At 41.2% G+C, this 19,408-nt stretch overlaps 1 protein-coding gene across 1 annotated transcript in view; it reads left to right on the top strand.

Moving 5' to 3' along the window:
* The window catches only part of LOC119957790 (mitogen-activated protein kinase-binding protein 1-like), a 107,880-nt gene extending 95,688 nt beyond the window's left edge, over window positions 1–12,192 (top strand). Inside the window, exons 25-31 of the mRNA XM_038785880.1 lie at window positions 3,359–3,523; window positions 3,622–3,742; window positions 4,817–4,871; window positions 6,568–6,847; window positions 6,989–7,906; window positions 8,754–8,839; window positions 10,574–12,192. Coding sequence (XP_038641808.1) covers window positions 3,359–3,523; window positions 3,622–3,742; window positions 4,817–4,871; window positions 6,568–6,847; window positions 6,989–7,906; window positions 8,754–8,839; window positions 10,574–10,810 — 1,862 coding nt within the window. The 3' untranslated portion in view covers window positions 10,811–12,192. The remainder of the gene's footprint in view (window positions 1–3,358; window positions 3,524–3,621; window positions 3,743–4,816; window positions 4,872–6,567; window positions 6,848–6,988; window positions 7,907–8,753; window positions 8,840–10,573) is intronic.
* The last annotated feature ends 7,216 nt before the right edge of the window (window positions 12,193–19,408 follow it).

Raw genomic sequence — 19,408 nt, 5'->3', positions numbered from 1 at the left:
ATAACCTCCCTGGGAACAGAAGTGAGATCATCTTCAGAGCGGAGGTCTTTTTCCTGCTGATGGACCAGCAGCATAGTTTTGCGTTCGGGTGTTGAAGCCAGCTTTTGTATTTGAGTAATGGAGTGTCTTTTTTTCCTATATTTCTTCATAGAACATGGCTATTGCTGTCAAGGCCAGCTTGTGTTGTCCAACCCTATTAATTGCCCTTGAGAGCACTTAAGAGTCAACCACACTGTTGTGGATTTGGAGTCTCATCTAAGCCAGACCTGTTAAGGATGGCAGATTTCCTTGCCTGAAGAATATCAATGATAGAGATGGATTTTTACAATAATCTATGCTGGTTTCATGGTCGTCCTTATCAAGGCTAGCTTTCAACTGAGATTTGATTTAATTTAATTTAAATTCCACCAGCTGCAGTTGTATAAAGCCATAATCTTAGAGCGTTAACCTGGGTTTATGGATTACTAGTCCAGTGACATTACCACAATGCCAACAACTTCCCCACAGTGTTTCACTGTGATGCATCCTACATTTTTCTGTAATTGAGTAGTTACATTTTATGGTTTGTTCTGGGTGACTGTAGTCACATATTGTAATTTTTCATTTGTGCCTCAAGTGTCCATATCTGCCTTGGTTTGTGAGGAATATAGTTTAGGGTTGCCAGTGAACTTCGCACATGCTCAAATCTGAATCAGGTCTTCCATATAATTTCCTTGTGACTTCTTGTGAACATCATTTGACTTTTCAAGCTGCTTCATGGTGGTATTGTTGAGAGTTAAGTGCATGGATCCAAAAGAACCTTCAAGTTGTGTTGAGATTTTGGTAGTTAGGGTGGTGTTCATTTTCCTCTATTAATGGACTTCCCAGAGGTTGCATTATCGTGACCATGAGAAAGGATCGATAAATAATTTTGGAGTTCAGGGTCCTTTAAGGAGCAATGTCCATAACATGATAGAATTCTTCCTTGGGATGGAAAGTGAAGAAGTTTGATCTGAAACTAGGGTCCTAAATCTAACAAAACTATGGAAGTATGAGACACCTCGGTGGTTAGCACTGCTGCCTCACAGCTCTGGATCAATTTCGGCCTTGGGTGACTGACTATGTGAATTTGTAGTCCTTTCCCTGTCTGCATGGGTTTCCTCCGGGTACTCCAGTTTCCTCCCACAGTCCAAAAATGTACTCATTAGATGGATTGGCCATCCTAAATTAAGGTTAGGTGGGGTTACAGGGATAGGGTGGGGTCGTGGGGTTACTGGGTACAGGGATAGGGTGGGGATGTGGGCTTATGTAGGGCTCTCTTTCCAGAGGCCAGTGCAATCTTGATGGCCCAGATGGCCTCCTTCTGCAAGTTGACTTGAGAAAGATTGGGAAACTTCATTAACTCGTGGGTAGGCAGTGGCTAATATTTAAGGAACAAATGGATGCATTGCAACAGTTGTGAATTCCTTTTTGGTGCCAAAGCACAACTAGAAAAGTGGCCCAAGCATGATTAACAAAATAAGTTAAGATAGTATTAGATCCAAAGTGGAGCCATATAAAGTTGCTAGAAAAAGATTGCAAGCTTGAGCATTGGGAGTAGTTCAGAATTCAGCAAAGGAAGACAGATTGAGCATAAAAGTTTTTATATAGGTATGTAAAAAGAAACAGACTAGTGAACACAAATGTAGGTCCCTTACAAAACGTGAACATTTATAATGGAGAACAAGGAAATGGTCGAGCAATTAAACAACTACTTAGTTCTGTCTTCACCAGAGGAAGACGCAGATAACCTCCCTGGAACCAAGAGTCTAGTGAGAAAGAGAAATTGAAGGAAATGAATATTCCAAAAAAATTGCTGGAGAAATTAATGAGATTGAAAGCCAATAAATCCCCAGACTCTGATAATCTATGTTGCATTACTAAAAGAGGTGGCCATGGAAGTAATGGACGTGTTGGTTGTCATATAATATTTCTCAATATGTTGACGACATGAAACTTGGTGGGAATATGAGTGGTGAGGAGGATGTTAAGATGCTTCAAGGTTATTTAGACCAGCTGAGAGAGTGAGCAAATACATGAGCAATGTAGCAGAGTATGGATAAATGTGAAATTTCCACAACCCGCCCATTCCAGGTATTAGTTTAGTAAACCTTCTTTGAACTGCTTCCAAGCATTTACATCCTTTCTTAAATAAGGAGACCAGCACTGTACACAGTACTCCAAATGTGGTCTCGCGAGTACCTTATATAAGCAAAGTATGTGTCTGGTGGTGACATCATGCTGGTGTTGGCATATTTTTATTCTCCTTCCCCCACCCTTCCTCCGTGACATCCTGGTTCTCCACTCCCAACTCCTTCCCATGCAATCGCAGAAGGTAGAACACGTACCCCTTTACTGCCTCACCATCCAAGGCCCCAAACACACACCTTTTAGGTGAAGCAGCATTTCAATTGCACCTCTTTTAATTTGGTGTACTGAATTTGCTGCTCTCAATGCAGTCTCCTCTATAATGGGGAGACTAAACACCGATTAGGTGACCATTTTGCGGAACACCTTCACTCGATCCGCAAGGATGACCCTGACGTGTTCTTGCCATTTGACTCACCGTCTTGCTTTCATGCTCACATGCCCATCCTTGGCCTGCTGCAATGTTCAGATGAAGCCCAACTCAAACTGAAGAAACAGTACTTCCTCTTCCATTAGGCAATTTGCAGCATTTTTGGAGTTTTCATTTACATATTTCTTTAAGAAGCTGACCAATACAGTACACAATGTGGTCTCACTAGTGCCCTGTACAACTGAAACATAACCTTCCTGTTCTATTAGGAACTTCCCCCAGTGGCAAAAAGGGAAGTAACAAGATTACTTGGATTTAAGGTTTTTGGCAAATGAACCATGAGGAAAAGAATGTTTTATGCAGTGAGTTATGCAGTGTGAGGAGATATAGATTTAAGATTTTGGATGCAGGGTGAATGTGAAAAAGGAACTTTTTCATGCAGCAAGTGGTAATGACGAAGAACACTGTCCACAATGGTGGTGGCAGCAGAGATTATCAGTGATTTCAAATTCAAATTAAATGGGCATTTGAAGAAAAAATCCTTGCAGGGCTGCAGAGGTAATGTGGGGGAATGGGACTAACTGGGTTATATCACAATGGGCTTGGGCTGATTTGCCTCCTGTGCTGGAAATGTCTCTGACTGAGTATGTTAGGGTTCTCTCAAATGACATTAAATGGTGGTTTCCCGTCATGCAGATAGATATGTAAGAGTTTCAGTTCGTGAAACATTAATTAAACCAAGTCCACAAAGTGTATTACCAAAATTGAGACTCCAGGTAAACCCTAACTGTACTTTCTATATTTTTTGTGCACCATCCCTAGATTCTGACTCCGTGGGCCAACTTAGTTCTGATGATCATTCTTCAGGATTGGAGGAGGAAGAGCAGTCCTGTACAGTGCCCCAGGAGTTGCATGCAGCAAAAACACCAGACCAAGAAAAATTTCTCAAGCACAACTTTGAAGCTTTGGCTAATGAATTTTCTCATGGTAACAACCTGTATAAAATGTGACTCCTTACTCCATTGAGTTTTAACTATTATGTTTTTGCAGCTGTATGTCACTTAAATTAATTTGTTGATTTGCAGAGAAATTTGACAGTTCACTGAAAGATCTGCAGCAAGATACAGAGAATGAAAACAACTTTTTCCTGAATCCTCGTTTGAGTATCTCGGCAAGATTTTTGTTCCGCTGCCAGAAAAACAGCAGGTTTGTGTTGTACTGTCCAAAAAAGATTTAATGAACTTAATAGTATTTAAAACCTTAAGAATGGAGGCAGCATGTTGGCGCAGTGGTTAGCACTGCTGCTTCAAGGCTCCCCAGACCTGTGTTCGATCCTGGCCCTGGGTCACTATCCGTGTGGATTTGCAGATTCTCTGTCTGCGTGGGTCTCACCCCCACAACCCAAAGATGTGCAGGTAGGTGATTAAAGTTGCCCTTTAATTGGATTTTAACCTTGTGAACTTCTTCATGCTCTTGGTTATATTTTAGCAATCATTCAATTTGAAGGCTGATTCAAATTGAAGGTTGCCTAATTATCTGAAAATTCTTGATGCATTATAATGAAGTACATCATTATAATGCATTAAATCCCCGTATAAAGTCTGTATATCATTGCTGGTTGCCGGCACAGCATCAAGTCTTTCCTGTTGCAGCATGTCCCTATTCTGCTCCAAAGCTTGGAATTGATTAATTTAATTGCTGGTCTCTGATTTACACAAGTTAAATGCTCTAATGTAGGATCTAATGTGGCACACAGCATGTCAATGTCCAGATTAGACAGAAAATAGATCTGACCAGGACGTATTTGCAAGATTGTCCCTTAAAAGGTGCATCAAAATGATGGCTTTTTGAACGATATCACCTACTAATACTTTGTCTCAGTGAATACTATTTGACATCAGACAACATTAACAAGTCTGAATAATTTTTTGCCCATGATCTGCCGACACACTTTGGCAGTAATTGCTGAACAACTCCTTCGCTTTTTCTTTGATAATGCAGTCCATGTCCTTCACCAAAGCCCTTGTTGCTAATGAAGCAGAAATTACTGATAAAGGTTTTCCTGTCCGGCCTGTTGAAACAGACTGAATGTTGACAGTTTATAATTACTTCATTATATGCAATCTTTGGATATTTGACAGTGTATATTTTAGATTGCAGATTAATTTGAGATGGTTATCCAGAGGAAATTTTAAATATTTTCAGATATTTTAGAATTCCACACTTGCTGTTTCAGGCGTGTGTGTTTCTGAATGTTATGACTTCTGTTTTACCCTACAGGATAGCAGCAGGTTTCCCCCCCAAAGTCCAGCAGCAGTTTCAACCCCTGTCAGACGTGAGTAGATAATTTTGACATATATAAAATAAACATAGCTACGGTGTTACCTCTAATCCAGTTTTCAATGAATATCAAATCATCCACTATAGTTGTGCTGGAATTTGTACAAGTAACAGGAGGCCATTCAGAATCCAAGTTAGAGAGAGGACTGCAGTACTGTAGGGCTAATCCTCCAACTTGCTTTCCTTCAAATGTAACATTTTGTGTTGGGAGCAGAGATCACTGGGTTTAACCATGTACAGCCTGAAAGTCACTTGTGACAATTGAGAAAATATTGCCAATCTTGGCAGATTGACACTCCAACATAAACTTAAGTCCATCTCCTGTTGAGTAGAGAATTAACTCGCGCATAAAGCCTATAGTGCCAAATTAAATATAATAAGAAGTCTTGCAACACCAGGTTAAAGTCCAACAGATTTGTTTCAAACACTAGCTTTCGGAGCACTGCTCCTTCCTCAGGTGAATGGTGTAGGTCTTCTTACCGTGTTCACCCCAGTCCAACGCCGGCATCTCCACATCAAATTAAATCTAGTAATTAAAGGGAATTGAGCATGCTAACCAACGAATGTAAGTGCCATTTGAGAGAGTGTGACTATGCTCGTTAAATTCCTTTTTTGGTGAATACCACGTCAGAAATCCATTATCAACTGGGTTCATTTTCTCTCCTGAATGCAGCAACCGTCTAGAAACATCCATTTTTATGTTGGACTAGAGAGCAATTGGCGGCACTTCATGTGCAGCTGCCGGCCACCTTTTACTAAACTAAGGGGAAGTATCTGTGTCATAATAGTGATGTATGTTAATTGAGCCACAGCATTTTTACTCCGATGTTACCATTTATCAGGCATTATGTGCTATAAGAACAGTAAACATAAGCTCACCACATTATGTTGTGTCATCTGGTTGAGGCAGAGGAAGCTGGTACCAGTACGTTTGAACTGTTGACTGAATAATTTAACAATCTTACTTTCAAAAGAGCCCTAACACAATACCACTTTCCATCATGTTTGCTTATTATCTTACTTTGCTTCAGGACTATAACTTCAGTCAGTGTGTTATATTTGTTGTGACCGTATGTTTATTTCCACTTTTTCATTTGCCAAATTCATGAACATCAGTCTGAGGAGCTTTCAGGAATAATTGTGTAAATTATTTTTAAGTGGAATATTTATCTGTTGAACCTGATTTTAGAACAAAGAAAATAGCAGCAGGAGTAGGTCATTTGTTTCTTTTGAGCCTGCTCCACCATTCAGTATTATCATGTTTGATCCCCTATCTCAACACCATACTCCTGCACTCTCCCCATACCCCTTAATGCCTTTAGACTCCAGAAATCTATTGCCGCCTAAATATATTCTCATTTGGCTTCCACAACCTTCTATGGTAAAGAATTCCACGAGTTCACCATCCTCTTGAGTGAAGACGTTTCTCTTCTCGTCTAAATGTATTTTCAACAACTGATTTTGTACTTCAGCATTTATTCCCTTATCGCTTTATGGCTAATGTGATGTCCAAATTCCCTAACAGCATTTATTAGGGAGAATGTCAAGTAGCTTTGAGTGATCATGGAATACAATCCCTGCTGAAACATCAGTTACCACACTAAAAAATGATATTCAAGAAAAGTTTGTGAAAGATAAATGTCTCGTTCTCCCTCTCTCTCTCTCTAAATCTCTCTCGCCCCCACCCACAGATGAGTCACAAGTGTACCAAGCTGAGTGCTGAAGTTAAATCGTTTCAGGAAGTTAAAGAATTCGAGTCACAACCATCCTTCGATGGGACAAAGAACTTTAGCGATGAAGAGATGGGTCAAAGTGAGAAAAGGTGCAGCGAAAGTGACTGGGGAATAGAGTCAATGAATTCAAGTGCTGAGATGTCTCGGGCATTGACAGAGGTGAAAGGTGCAGCACCATGTAATGGGAGAAGCCTAATGTATAAACGGTCAGCATCTGTGATCGACCTGATACAAGCTGGTAAGATTTAACCCGTAAGGTTTTCTATTGCAAAATGGTACGCCTGCAAGTGAATGTCCTTTGTTAGTAAAATCATTCATGCCCATTTCACGTTTTTTCTACAAATGCATTAACTAAATATTTGATCTTATTTTCAATCAGAAGAACCAATGTCATCTTCATTCACAACAACATCAAAGTCCAGAGTGCATAATCTGCATGTAAATGAGGGGACAGTGCAGAGTCATTCACTGTGTGACAAAATGGACATGCTTGCTGCAACTTTTAGCAACGAGATGTCTAAGAGCAAATCTGGAAGATCTAGGTCCTACATGCACCCAACTGCCAGTTTCAGAGCTAAAATGTCACGTAGTGCATCAATGGGAGAAAACCTGCATCTGCAAACGTCGGGACAGTCGAGCATCATGAGTTTACCCAGTTCCAGAGCAGGTTCTACTGTAGACTTAACAGAGTCAGTGAAAGACTCCACTCCAAGTGAAGATGGTCCAACTGAAAATTTTAAAGAAAAGGTCCCATCAAAAGAGACATTACAGAATGGTACTTTATCTTATGGGAACCATCAAGCTAGAGCTAACTTAACGCTGAAGCTTTCCAAAATGCACACAGACAGACAGCTGATGCCTCCTCCAATAGCTAATGGTGTTGCTGTTTCGAAGGTCAAACAAAAACTGCGTGCTGGTCAGGATTCCACACGGCCATCTACCTCGGCAATCACACCCACGCAACCAGCATGTTTGGCTAAAAAAGATCAAACAGTTTATGAAGCCCTCGAGAAAAAGAGGAGCAGCCCAAATATGAACTCGTTGACAAACCTAAATAGGGATACTGGGAATTCAGAGCACTGTAATAATTCTCAAGATGTCATGGAGCACACGTTGGAAGAATTTCAAACATGGGACTCGATTACTTCACTACTGCAGCATGACAGCATCAGTTCCAACAGGGATAGTATGAGCAATAATTCTCTAACTATCTCCAAGGGAAACAGCTTTCCTACAGATGTTATTAAATCACCCAGAGACAGTGTGGGGATTGAAGAGCAACCTACCAATGCAGCAGGTATTATACTTCCTAATGTGTATTTAACTTCCATTTCATCTCCGGCTCCCAATATTTTGCTTTCTCAATACAAATATAATTTTGAAACAAAAAATATATAGAATTAATCTTTAAGTTCCTTCAAAATAAAGTTTGTTTGTGTTTTATTCAAGAGAATTTGAGTATTGGAACAAGGATGTCTTAACTGCAGATGTACAGAGTTATGGTGAGACCATACCTGGAGTATTGTGTGTGGGAGAATAGCATTGAGATAGAGAGAGGGAGGATCAACTATGATATTAAATGGCACAGCAGGCTCAGGGGCTGAATGACCTATTCACTTCTATATTTCTATTCTTGACAAACTGGATTTAGAAAAATTTTTTGGGTGCAGCTTGGTATTCCCCCACCCTAACCTTACCTCCACTTATAGCTTCTCTAATGCTATATAATTCTACCATTTAAGGTACCTAAACTGCAGATCTTGCAGTTATGGGACAGCTCAGGTCAGGGGTGTGTCTTTTGATGGACACTGTATAATCTTCCTTTCTTCCACTGTCTGCCCAGCAGCCAAAAATTACCAAGTCCAATCATCTCCCTTTGATATTCAGTGCATTACCATCGCTGAATCCACAACTATCCACATCCTGGGGGCTACCATTGATCACAAACTGATATGAACTAGCCTTATAAATAAAAGCAAATTACTATGGATGCTGGAATCCGAAACAAAAACGGAAAATACTGGACAATCTCAGCAGGTCTGACAGCATCTGTGGAGAGAGAGAAGGGAGCCAACGTTTCGAGTCTGGATGATTCTTTGACAGTTAATTGAATCTTTTTCTCAACTGATTCTCAATTTTCGCAGATCTTGTAGCCAGTGTTGAAAGCTGTGAGTACGTCGTAACAGAACTTCAGAACACTTTGCAGAAGGCCTTACAGTTGTACAGCAAGGTAGGTGCATGTTGATTAACTTTGTCAACATTTTAATTCTACTCTTTCCCCATTTCAAACACCTTTGTTTTCTTCACCGTTTATTGCACATTTGACTAATGATCCTGAAAGCTCCAGTTTGCTTTGCTACACCTACCCGCCCGAATTCAGTGGGTGCTTCTCCAAATAGGTACACATCAAGATAAGTGGAACTCCTTTCACAAGCACTGGTTGAGGTGACCAGCATGGGCTCACTTTAGGGAACCTAGATAAAAATGAGAGGATAAAGGAAGAGAAAGTTATCTTGATGGGTTAGAGTGAAGAAGGTTTGGAAGACGAGCCTTGTGGAACACCAGTACAGACGGTCAGGGTCAAATGGTCAGGTGTTTTCGTTTACAGCAGGCTCTTGTTTGATATTTACAACAGACAAGCCTGTGTACGATGTTATGTTCGGTTTCAAGCGAATACTGTAGCACTTAGAATGGGCTGCATGAATTAATTCTGCACAGAAGCACTGCGTTCATCTTTTTCCCCCAAACCAGAGGCCGGAGCAGCATTTGCATGGAAACATTACACCTCCATGTGCCCTCCAAGTCTCTCACTGTTCCACTTGGTCATGCAACAGCTTTCCTTCATTGTCACTAGCTCAAAATCCTGAAATTCCCTACCTGATGGCCTGTGGGTGTCCCTGCACCCCACGATCGCAGCAGTTCAAGAAGGCAGCTGGCCACCACCTTGAGAGCTACGAGGGATGGGGAGTATTGCCCCTACACACACACACACATCCACACGCCACCCCCTTTAGTGGCCACAGAGGAGCCCAAAACAGGAAGTGTAAATAAACTTGTTTTATTACAAAGTAAACTATATACACCATATACTCCAGGTCCCAGCCGGGACTACCCTGCTCGGCTCTCAGCTGGGCTAGCTTTTATGTGAGAGTCCATTACACCGCTGATGGGCCTCCGGCCCTCAGCGAGGATGTCTGTATTCTACGAGGCTGATGGGGAGGATAATTGGTCCATCCCCGTCGGTCTTGTGCGGGTTGTAACACTCCCAAAAACTTTTTTTAGAAAGGAAACTATCCATATTCAGTGGCGATTGAAAGCCGGATAATATAAAACCCTGCTGCAGAGTTTATCTTTGATTTGCTGGTGAAGATGACAAGTCAACATTTTTGGATCAAACTAATAAGAGATTTGAAAGGAAACATATTTTGGGACTCTCACTTGCCAATTGATTTGAAGTGAGTTTCAATGCACTAAAATAAGTGCTTCACCTATCAATAGATTGTTAGACTAGCAACAGGCTCTTGCCTGGTTCCCTGCCTTCCTTCATATTCCTTGGGCAAGTTGTGAATGGCTGTACATGGGGTGTATCAATCCATAAAACAGGGAGGGAGGAGGAAAATCAGCAACTCTTCAGTCTCATTGCTTCCTACAGAGATTCACAGTACAAATCATGGCCATGGGGAAGTAAATTGTAATAGAGGAGTTGCTGTCTATAAATGAACTTTGCTATTGATTGAAATAGCCAAGTATTTTAATTGTTCTGATTAGTTTTAGTATCCCAGGAATAGGGAGGGAAAATATCACCTGTTCCTTGCTTTTGATTCCTACTATGGAATGCTCATACATGGACACCACTTGAAGACAAAACTTAGCTGAGCTACAATACCATCATCACCAAGTTTTTAAAAAAATATCATCTGTGAAACATCTGCACACTACCAGATAACAGCACCTTTCTTCACAGGTGACTTGCAGTGAAGATGCACCAGAGGTGAAGTCCCAGATGATGGCGATCCTGTGTGATGCATTTTCCTCAGCGAGGAAACATTTGAACTCTGTGGAGTGTTTGCCAATTTCCACCTCTCCAGCGAACAAACAGCAAATCATTTCAGAAGCTCTTGAGAATGGCAAGGCAACAGCTTTACTGGAGCAATATTCAGAATTGTTGGTAAAAATGATGGCACAAAAACTGCAGTTATAGCATTGAAGTGCTACATTTGAGGAGCCAGGAAAGGATGTTAAAATTGAACTTTTTCCTCGGAAATTGTACATTCGAGTAAGTTTATTTCACATATTTCCTGATGGCGCCAGAATCAACATGTCTTCTCAGAATTATAGTCAGTAGTTTATTTAAGCTTAAAGCTTTCCAGATGTTCTCCTTTTTGTTCAAAATTGGTCTGATCACTTCATTATTAGGAAAGCTTCTGAACTGCTAACGAGAAAATGTTTTATTGTCACTTAATTCAAGAAGGACCCAACCCCCGCCCCCTGAAGCTCCATAAAAACACAACTCTTTTTTGCACCTTTAAATTACAATAATGTATGACAAAAGCACACTGTTTTCTATGAGAAATAAGAACCCAGGAAATGGATTTTGTTTTTAAAAAATGAGTTGGCACTCCTTTTTAATAACAGCTAGTTTGCCCGTCCAGAAGTTTCTTTATTGTTTTTTAAATGTGTGTACACCGCAGAAAGAAACGATCCCAAACCGCCTAGAAAATAATCTGAGTCTTAGAAATGTACAGTTGGTTGACGTTACTGGTTTTCAGCAGCAACCTACTTCTGTCATTCAGACCATTTATAATATTTTTAAGAAAAACTGAATAGGTCACTTAAATTGACACAAGATAGAATTCAACACTTAAAAGTTATATGGTCAGGTGATTCGAACTGAATAATTTTGAATTAACAGACTGCAATATTTGACTAGGCTGGCTATACTTGATGGCTCTTCATGGTAATACTCAATTTTAGTGTATTTGTAGAAACTTTATGCTGATTATCTGAATTTAAATTTTAGTCGACGTTTTCAATGTTATAATTTTACTGTGCCGGGGGAGAGTTTATGGTCTTTCTGGGCGCCTTCCTGCAAGGAAGCTTGGTCTGAAACCTGGTTTCATGCTATGTTTTATATATATATATATATATATATATATATAATATCTATTAATATATATATATTATTCATGGCATACGTATTATTTTTCAGATCTGGTGTGATACTATTAAGATAAATTAAATGTCTTAAGTTTTGTCAAAAGTATAGAGGGCTGAATCCCTTAAGGGGCTGTCTTAATCAGGGTTTCTGATATATGCAACATTTTTTTTGGCAAAAAAAGCTCGTTTTTAAAGACACTGATGCACATGGATGCTACAAGTTTTAATTCTGCTGTACATATATCTGTATAAAGTTAGACTTTGCAGCGCAATAATGTATTTTATAATGAGCACATTGTTTTGAATGTTTTCAGTATTGTATGATGTCCCCTCTTTTTTATGTATGTATATTGTATTAACTATTTGTTTGTTTTTTTACTTGTCTCTTGCCTCAACTCTTTTTTGAAATAAACATTTTATTTCTGATCGTTGAGTTCTGATGGTTGCTTCAAGACGATGAAAAAAAACGTTGGTCAGGTAACTTGCAGGTAGCAAGTCCAACATTTCATTAAAAAACAATTGGAATTAAATATTGTTGAGACTTGTTATTTCCTACTGTTCTTGAACAAATTGACCACCTTAATCTAATTGTGCAAAGGTTAAATCTCCTAAGTAACAAATGCTTGTTCTGTGATTGGAGTGGTTTCTTTTGGTGTGTGTTTTCTATGCTATTCTATTAATTAATCCTTTGCTGCAACAGTCTGGATGTGTCAAATTTCAGCCCACGCCAGGAACAACATGGATTGGAAGTGGAGCAGCTCCTAATGTTGATGGTTGCTGCTCCCCAAACACAACTTGTAGGCAGCAGACTTTAAACCGAGTTTGCAAGGTGGCCTGATAATGACACACATTTTACAGAACTTTCTGTGCTCACCATCATTACGGAACTGAGAGCAGCTTCTGGAGTTGGCACCTGTGCAGAATAACCGAGAAGTTAAAAAATTACTGTCAATGATTCTGCATCCCTCCGGAGCCAATGATGTTGAAGCCTCCCCAAAACAGATTGCAATCTTTAAGCAATCTGTGAATTGACACTGCAGAGCCCCCAGTAGCATAAAAGATCCAAGGAATTTCCCAGGTGCTATGACAGTGTAACCAACTACAAAGGAAAGCTCCCTAGTTCTAGATTCTCCCTCAAGAGTCCAAAGATGCATAGGTTAGGTTATATGGGGGGAGTGGGCATGGGTAGAATGCTCATTCGAAGGGTCGGTGCTGACTTGAAGGGCTGAATTACCTCCTTCTGTAGTGTGATTCTAAAGGGAAACATCCTTTCCACATTCACCCTGTCACGACCCCTCAGAATCTTACTTTTCAATCAAGTTGTCTCTTGCTCTTCTTAACCCCAGCAGATACAAGCCTAGCCTGTCTAACTTTTCCTTGTAAGAAATTCCCTGGATTTAATCAAGTAAATCTCAACTGCTTCCAACGTATTCACATCCTTCCTTAATATACACAGTACTCCAGATGTGGTCTCACCAATGCCCTGTGTAACTGAAGCACAATGTCCCTACTTTTGTATTCAATTACTTTCACGGTAAACAAGAACATAAATTGCTGGAATGAAGAGCTTGTCATGTGAGGAGTGGTTGAGGACTCTGGGTCTGTACTCGAAGTTTGGAAGAATGAGAGGGGGATCTGATTGAAACTTACAGGATACTGAGATACCTGGATAAGAGTGTGTTTATGGAAGGATGTTTCCACTAGTAGGAAAAACTACAGCCTCGGGCTGAAGGGACGATTCTTTAAAACTGAGATGAGGAGGAATCTCTGAAGCCAGAGGTTGGTAAATCTGTGGAACTCTTTGCCGCAGAAGGCTGTGGAGGGCAAATCACTGAGTGTCTTTAAGACAGAGACAGATAGTCCTTGATAAATAAGAGGAACTAAATAAGGGGATCAGGGGTTATGGGGAGAAGGCAGGAGAATAGGGATGAGAAACACATCATGATTGAATGGCAGAGCAGACTCACTGGGCCGAATGGCCTAATTCTGCTCCTATGTCTTACGGTCTTATAAGATATAGGAGCAGAATTAAGCTATTTGACCCATCGAGTCTGCTCTGCCATTCAATCATGGCTGATCTCATCTTGGCCTCGACCCTGCCGTCCTGCCTGTTTCCCAAATCCCTTCAACCCATTACCAATTAAAAATCCATCTAATTCCTCCTTAAATTTACTCGCTGTCCCAGCATCCACCACACTCTGGGGTAGCGAATTCTCTAGATCCACAATCCTTTGGGAGAAATAGTTTCTCTGCAACTCTATTTTAAACTTGCTGCCTCTTATCCAAGACTATGACCTCTTGTTCTTGAATTCCCCACAAGAGGAAACATCTGCTCCACGTCCACTTTATCCATACCTTTTAGCATCTTGTATACCTCAATTTGATCTCACCTCATTCTTCTAAACTCTAGACGTTTAGGCCTAAACTGCTCAATTTTTCTTCATACGACAAACCCCTCATCTCTGGAATCAACCCAGAGAACCTCTCTCGACTGTCTCCAATGCCACTACATCTTTCCTCAAATAAGGGGTCCAGAACTGTGCACAATATTCCAGGTGTGGTCTTGCCAATGCCTTAGAGTTGTAACCATACTTCCTTACCTTTATGCTCTATTCCTTTAGCTATCAATGCCAACATTCAATTAGCTTTCTTTATCAGCTGCACCTACATGCTAGTTTTGCAACTTGTGAATGAGGACCCCCAGATCCCTCTGCATCGGAGCACCCCAAAGTCTCTCCCCATTTTGATAAGTTGCCGTTCCATTTTTGTGAACAAAATGCATGACCCCTCACTTTATTAGCGTTCCTTGATTACTTGTCATACATGTATAGTAACCTTTTGTGATTCATGCACTAGGCCATCCTATGCATTTCGGAGCTCTGCAATCTCTCACCATTTAGACAATATAATTTGCCATTCTTTCTCCCAAAATGGACAATTTTGCATTTTCCCACATTATACTCCATTTGCCAGATATTTATTTACATGTTGCCAACCAGAAACTGATCCATTTATGCCTGCTGTTTCCTGATAGTTAGCTATTGGGTTCCTATGACACATAAAACAAACCCACCATGATATTTTCCAATCTTTATCCATTTGCCATTTAGTTTTAAAACTGGAGCTTTTCTGCTGAACAAAGAAATTTAAGATGGCTGCTACAAGTCACCTGATCACTGGGTTGGCCCTTTGCCTGGGACTATCCCCAAGAATTTAACGGACAAAATCATTTCTGCAATGTTATGCCTAGATTCGTATCACAACTGGACTGTTCGGACAAAGTTCAAAGGGAACTGCAGGGATGCCATTGCATTTGATAAGCCAATCTTGCTAGGGAGTTGGTGTCTGCCCAAATGCCAGATCCTCTGCATAAATGGCTCCCCTTTCAACGAAGGTCTGAGACATGTAGTCCTAAAACCAAAGCCAATTCCAGATGCTCGACAGCCATTCCTTTTGAAGTCATTGTGGAGAAGGATGGTCACATGACCCAAGCCATTGACTTTTGGACAGCTTAATATTGTATTTTTGGTCTTCATAGGCAGTCTGATATTTTAACAATTCTGGTAAGTCACAAAGAAACGGGCTCCTCCAGGCCCATCTAATGACTGCTGGTAGATTTTGCACCGTTGCCTACAGAATCAACTCCATCTCTGCGTGCTTACTTCATCTTGCTATGTCAGTCCCAACCGAAAAGCGAATCCGACATTTCCAGTCTTCAGCCAGCTAAACTCGGACTGCCTACAGAGAAAGAATGCCTATGGAAAAAAGTCTTCATTGGATTCTGACTTGGGATTCTGGAATTCCCATGAATCAATATTCCCTTTTCTTTGGTCCTTGTACTGTAAAACTACTTTTCTCAAGCCCCTCTTTACCATGTGCTGGGTGGGTCATTAGAGGCACTCATTTGGCAGGTTTTTGAATGTGTAATATGAACTAACTTTTGAGTTAAACCTAACACATTTGCTGTGGACCGGGCGCACAGGACGCTGCGGAGGCGAAAGGCGGGTGAGCAGCCGAGATCGATGGTGGTGCGATTACTTTAGTTCTTTGACAAAGAGAGAATTCCTACAATGGGCGAAGCCGATGAAGTGGACCTGGTTGGGAAAACCTGCCACCACCTATTCTGTAAAAACGAATTGAAACACTGCTGCTGATGGACAGGTGGTGAGATGAAATAGTTTGAGCTGACACTCCTTTTTGCACTACAGGAATAGTGCCAGAAGACTGGAGGATAGCATATGTTGTCCCCTTGTTCAAGAAGGGGAGTAGAGACAACCCTGGTAACTATAGACCAGTGAGCCTTACTTCTGTTGTGGGCAAAGTCTTGGAAAGGTTTATAAGAGATAGGATGTATAATCATCTGGGAAGGAATAATGAGTAGAGATAGTCAACACGGTTTTGTGAAGGGTAGGTCGTGCCTCACAAACTGTATTGAGTTCTTTGAGAAGGTGACCAAACAGATGAGGGTAAAGCAGTTGATGTGGTGTATATGGATTTCAGTAAAGTGTTTGATAAGGTAGGCTATTGCAGAAAATACGGAGGCATAGGATTCAGGGTGATTTAGCAGTTTGGATCAGAAATTGGCTAGCTGGAAGAAGACAAAGGGTGGTGGTTGATGGGAAATGTTCAGCCTGGAGTCCAGTTACTAGTGGTGCGCCACAAGGATCTGTTTTGGGGCCACTGCTGTTTGTCATTTTTATAAATGACCTGGAGGAGGGCGCAGAAGGATGGGTGAGTAAATTTGCAGATGATACTAAAGTCGATGGAGTTGTGGACAGTGCGGAAGGATGTTACAAGTTACCGAGGGACATAGATAAGCTGCAGAGCTGGGCTGAGAGGTGGCAAATGGAGTTTAATGCAGAAAAGTGTGAGGTGATTCATTTTGGAAGGAATAACAGGAAGACCGAGTACTGGGCTAATGGTAAGATTCTTGGTAGTGTGGGTGAGCAGAGAGATCTCGGTGTCCATGTACATAGATCCCTGAAAGTTGCCACCCAGGTTGAGAGGATTGTTAAGGCGTACAGTGTGTTAGCTTTTATTGGTAGAGGGATTGAGTTTCGGAGCCATGAGGTCATGTTGCAGCTGTACAAAACTCTGGTGCAGCCGCATTTGGAGTATTGCGTGCATCCTAAGAAGTATGTGGAAGCATTGGAAAGGGTACAGAGGAGATTTATCAGAATGTTGCCTGGTATGGAGGGAAGATCTTATGAGGGAAGGCTGAGGGACTTGAGGCTGTTTTCATTAGAGAGGTTAAGAGGTGACTTAACTGAGGCAGACAAGATGATCAGAGGATTAGAGAGGGTGGACAGTGAGAGCCTTTTTCCTCGGATGGTGATGGCTAGCACGAGGGGCCATAGCTTTAAATTGAGGGGAGATAGATATAGGACAGATGTCAGAGGTAGGTTCTTTACTCGTAGAGTAGTAAGGGCGTGGAATGCCCTACCTGCAACAGTAGTGGACTCGCCAACACTAAGGGTATTCAAATAGTCATTGGATAGACATATGGATGGTAAGGGAATAGTGTAGATGGGCTTTAGAGGGGTTTCACAGGTCGGCGCAACATCGAGGGCCGAAGGGCAAGTACTGCGCTGTAATGTTCTATGTTGGTCTGTTCCTGCTGATAACGCCAGCCTAGTCATAGGGGTAATAATATTGTGGATAAAAGTGAAATAAATTAATTCTGTGTTAATGTGTTGAGTCTTTGTAATATCTCGGACACAAGTTACATATGAATTAGGACCAGAAGTATGTGCTGACCCTCGAGCCTGCTCTGCCATTCAACACCATGCCTGATCTGATTCTAACCTCAATATCTCATTCTCACCTACTCCGATAACCCTTCACCCCATTGTTAATCAATAATCTATCTACCTCAGCCTTTAAAATATTCAAAGACTGGAGAAGATACGTCCAAAGGCTGACAATCCTCAAAGGAACAGAAATTCTCTACCTGTCTTAATTGGGCAATCCTTTATTTTTAAACAGTGACCCCCTTATTCCTCCGACAAGAGGGAACGTCCTCTCCACAGCCAACCTTTCAATAACCCTCAGAATCTTAAATCTTTTGTTCCAGTTCCAGCTTATTCTTCGAAACACCACTGGATACAAACCTATCAAGTCCCAACTTTCTCTATAAGGCAACTCCCATGCCAGTCTAGTAAACTCTGAACTGCTTCCAACCTATTTACAACCTTCCCCTAAATAAGGGGGGCAATATTGAACACTACTCCTGATGTGGTCTAACCAATCCTCTATAAGTGAAGCATAAACTCCCTATTTTTTTAAAAATCAGCTCCCCTTGAAATTTCCGTCACTTATATAAATTGTCAAAATGTTAAGGCCCCAGCACTGACCTGTGGCTCACTACTAATTACATCTTGCCACCACAGAATTAACCATTTCAGCCTGCTCATTGCTGTTTGTTCAAACAGGAAACAAAGAATATTACAGCACAGGGACAGGCCCTTCAGCCCACTAAGTCTGCCCCAATCCAGATTCCTTATTCAAAGAAGGCATATGGCATGCTTGCCTACATCGGCCGGGGCATTGAGTACAAGAGTTGGCAGGTCATGTTACAGTTGCGTAAAACTTTTCTTAGGCAACATTTGCATGCAATATACTTGTATCCCAAACAATCTGTATCCCTCCATTCACTGCCTGTCATGTGTCCTATTTATCCTATCAAGATACATCTTAAACATTGCTATTGTGTCTGACTCCACCACCTCCACTGGTGACGCATTCCAGGCACCCAACACCCTCTGCATAAAAAAGCTTTCCCCGCACATCTCCCCTAAACTTTCCCCCTCTCACCTTGAACCTGTGCCCCCTTGTAATTATGTCTTCCACGCTGGGCAAAAAGCTTCTGACTATTCACCATGTCTATACCTCATGTCATTTTGTTGACCTCAATCAGGTCTTTCCAACGAAAATAACCCGAGTCTATTCAACCTTTCCTCATAGCTAACACCTAACTAGGGAACATCCTGGTAAACCTTCTTTGCACACTCTCCAAAGCATCCATGTCCTTCTGGTAGTGTGGTAACCTGAACCGAATGCTCGTGATTCCAAATAAACCTGGACTTTAACCTGGTGTTGTAAGACTTCCTACTCTGCTCACCCCAGTCCAACGCCGGCATCTCCACATCATAGTTATTTAAGGAAGTAACATGTGCTATGGATACAGGAGAACCAGTGGATGTACTGCAATTATATTTCCAGAAGGCATTAGATAAGGTGCCACATCAAAGGATACAGCAGACAATACAAGCCTGTGCTTTAGGGTAACATATTGGTGTGGATAGGTTAGCTAGCTAGAACCCTTAGCAGCATTGACATACAGAGGGATCTGGGCGTTCAGGTCCATAGTTCCATGAAAGTGGCATTGCAGGTGGTCACAAAGGCATATGGCATGCTTGGAATCACTAGCTTTCAGAACGTAGTTCCTTCATCGGGTACTTTAAGCTAACCGGTTTGTCGTTTCCTGCTTACTGTCTTGTTTTTAATAAAGGAGTTACATGGAACCGGCTCAGATCACGGGGGTTTTGGAAAATTAAAACCGATGCATCAACTATCTCACTACCCACATATTTTAAGACCCTAGGATAAAGTAAATTGGGTCCTGGATATTTGTCAGACCAAA

The sequence above is a fragment of the Scyliorhinus canicula genome, chromosome 27 (assembly GCF_902713615.1).
Source record: "Scyliorhinus canicula chromosome 27, sScyCan1.1, whole genome shotgun sequence".
NCBI lineage: Eukaryota > Metazoa > Chordata > Chondrichthyes > Carcharhiniformes > Scyliorhinidae > Scyliorhinus > Scyliorhinus canicula.
This window is presented reverse-complemented; position numbering and strand designations above follow the sequence as displayed.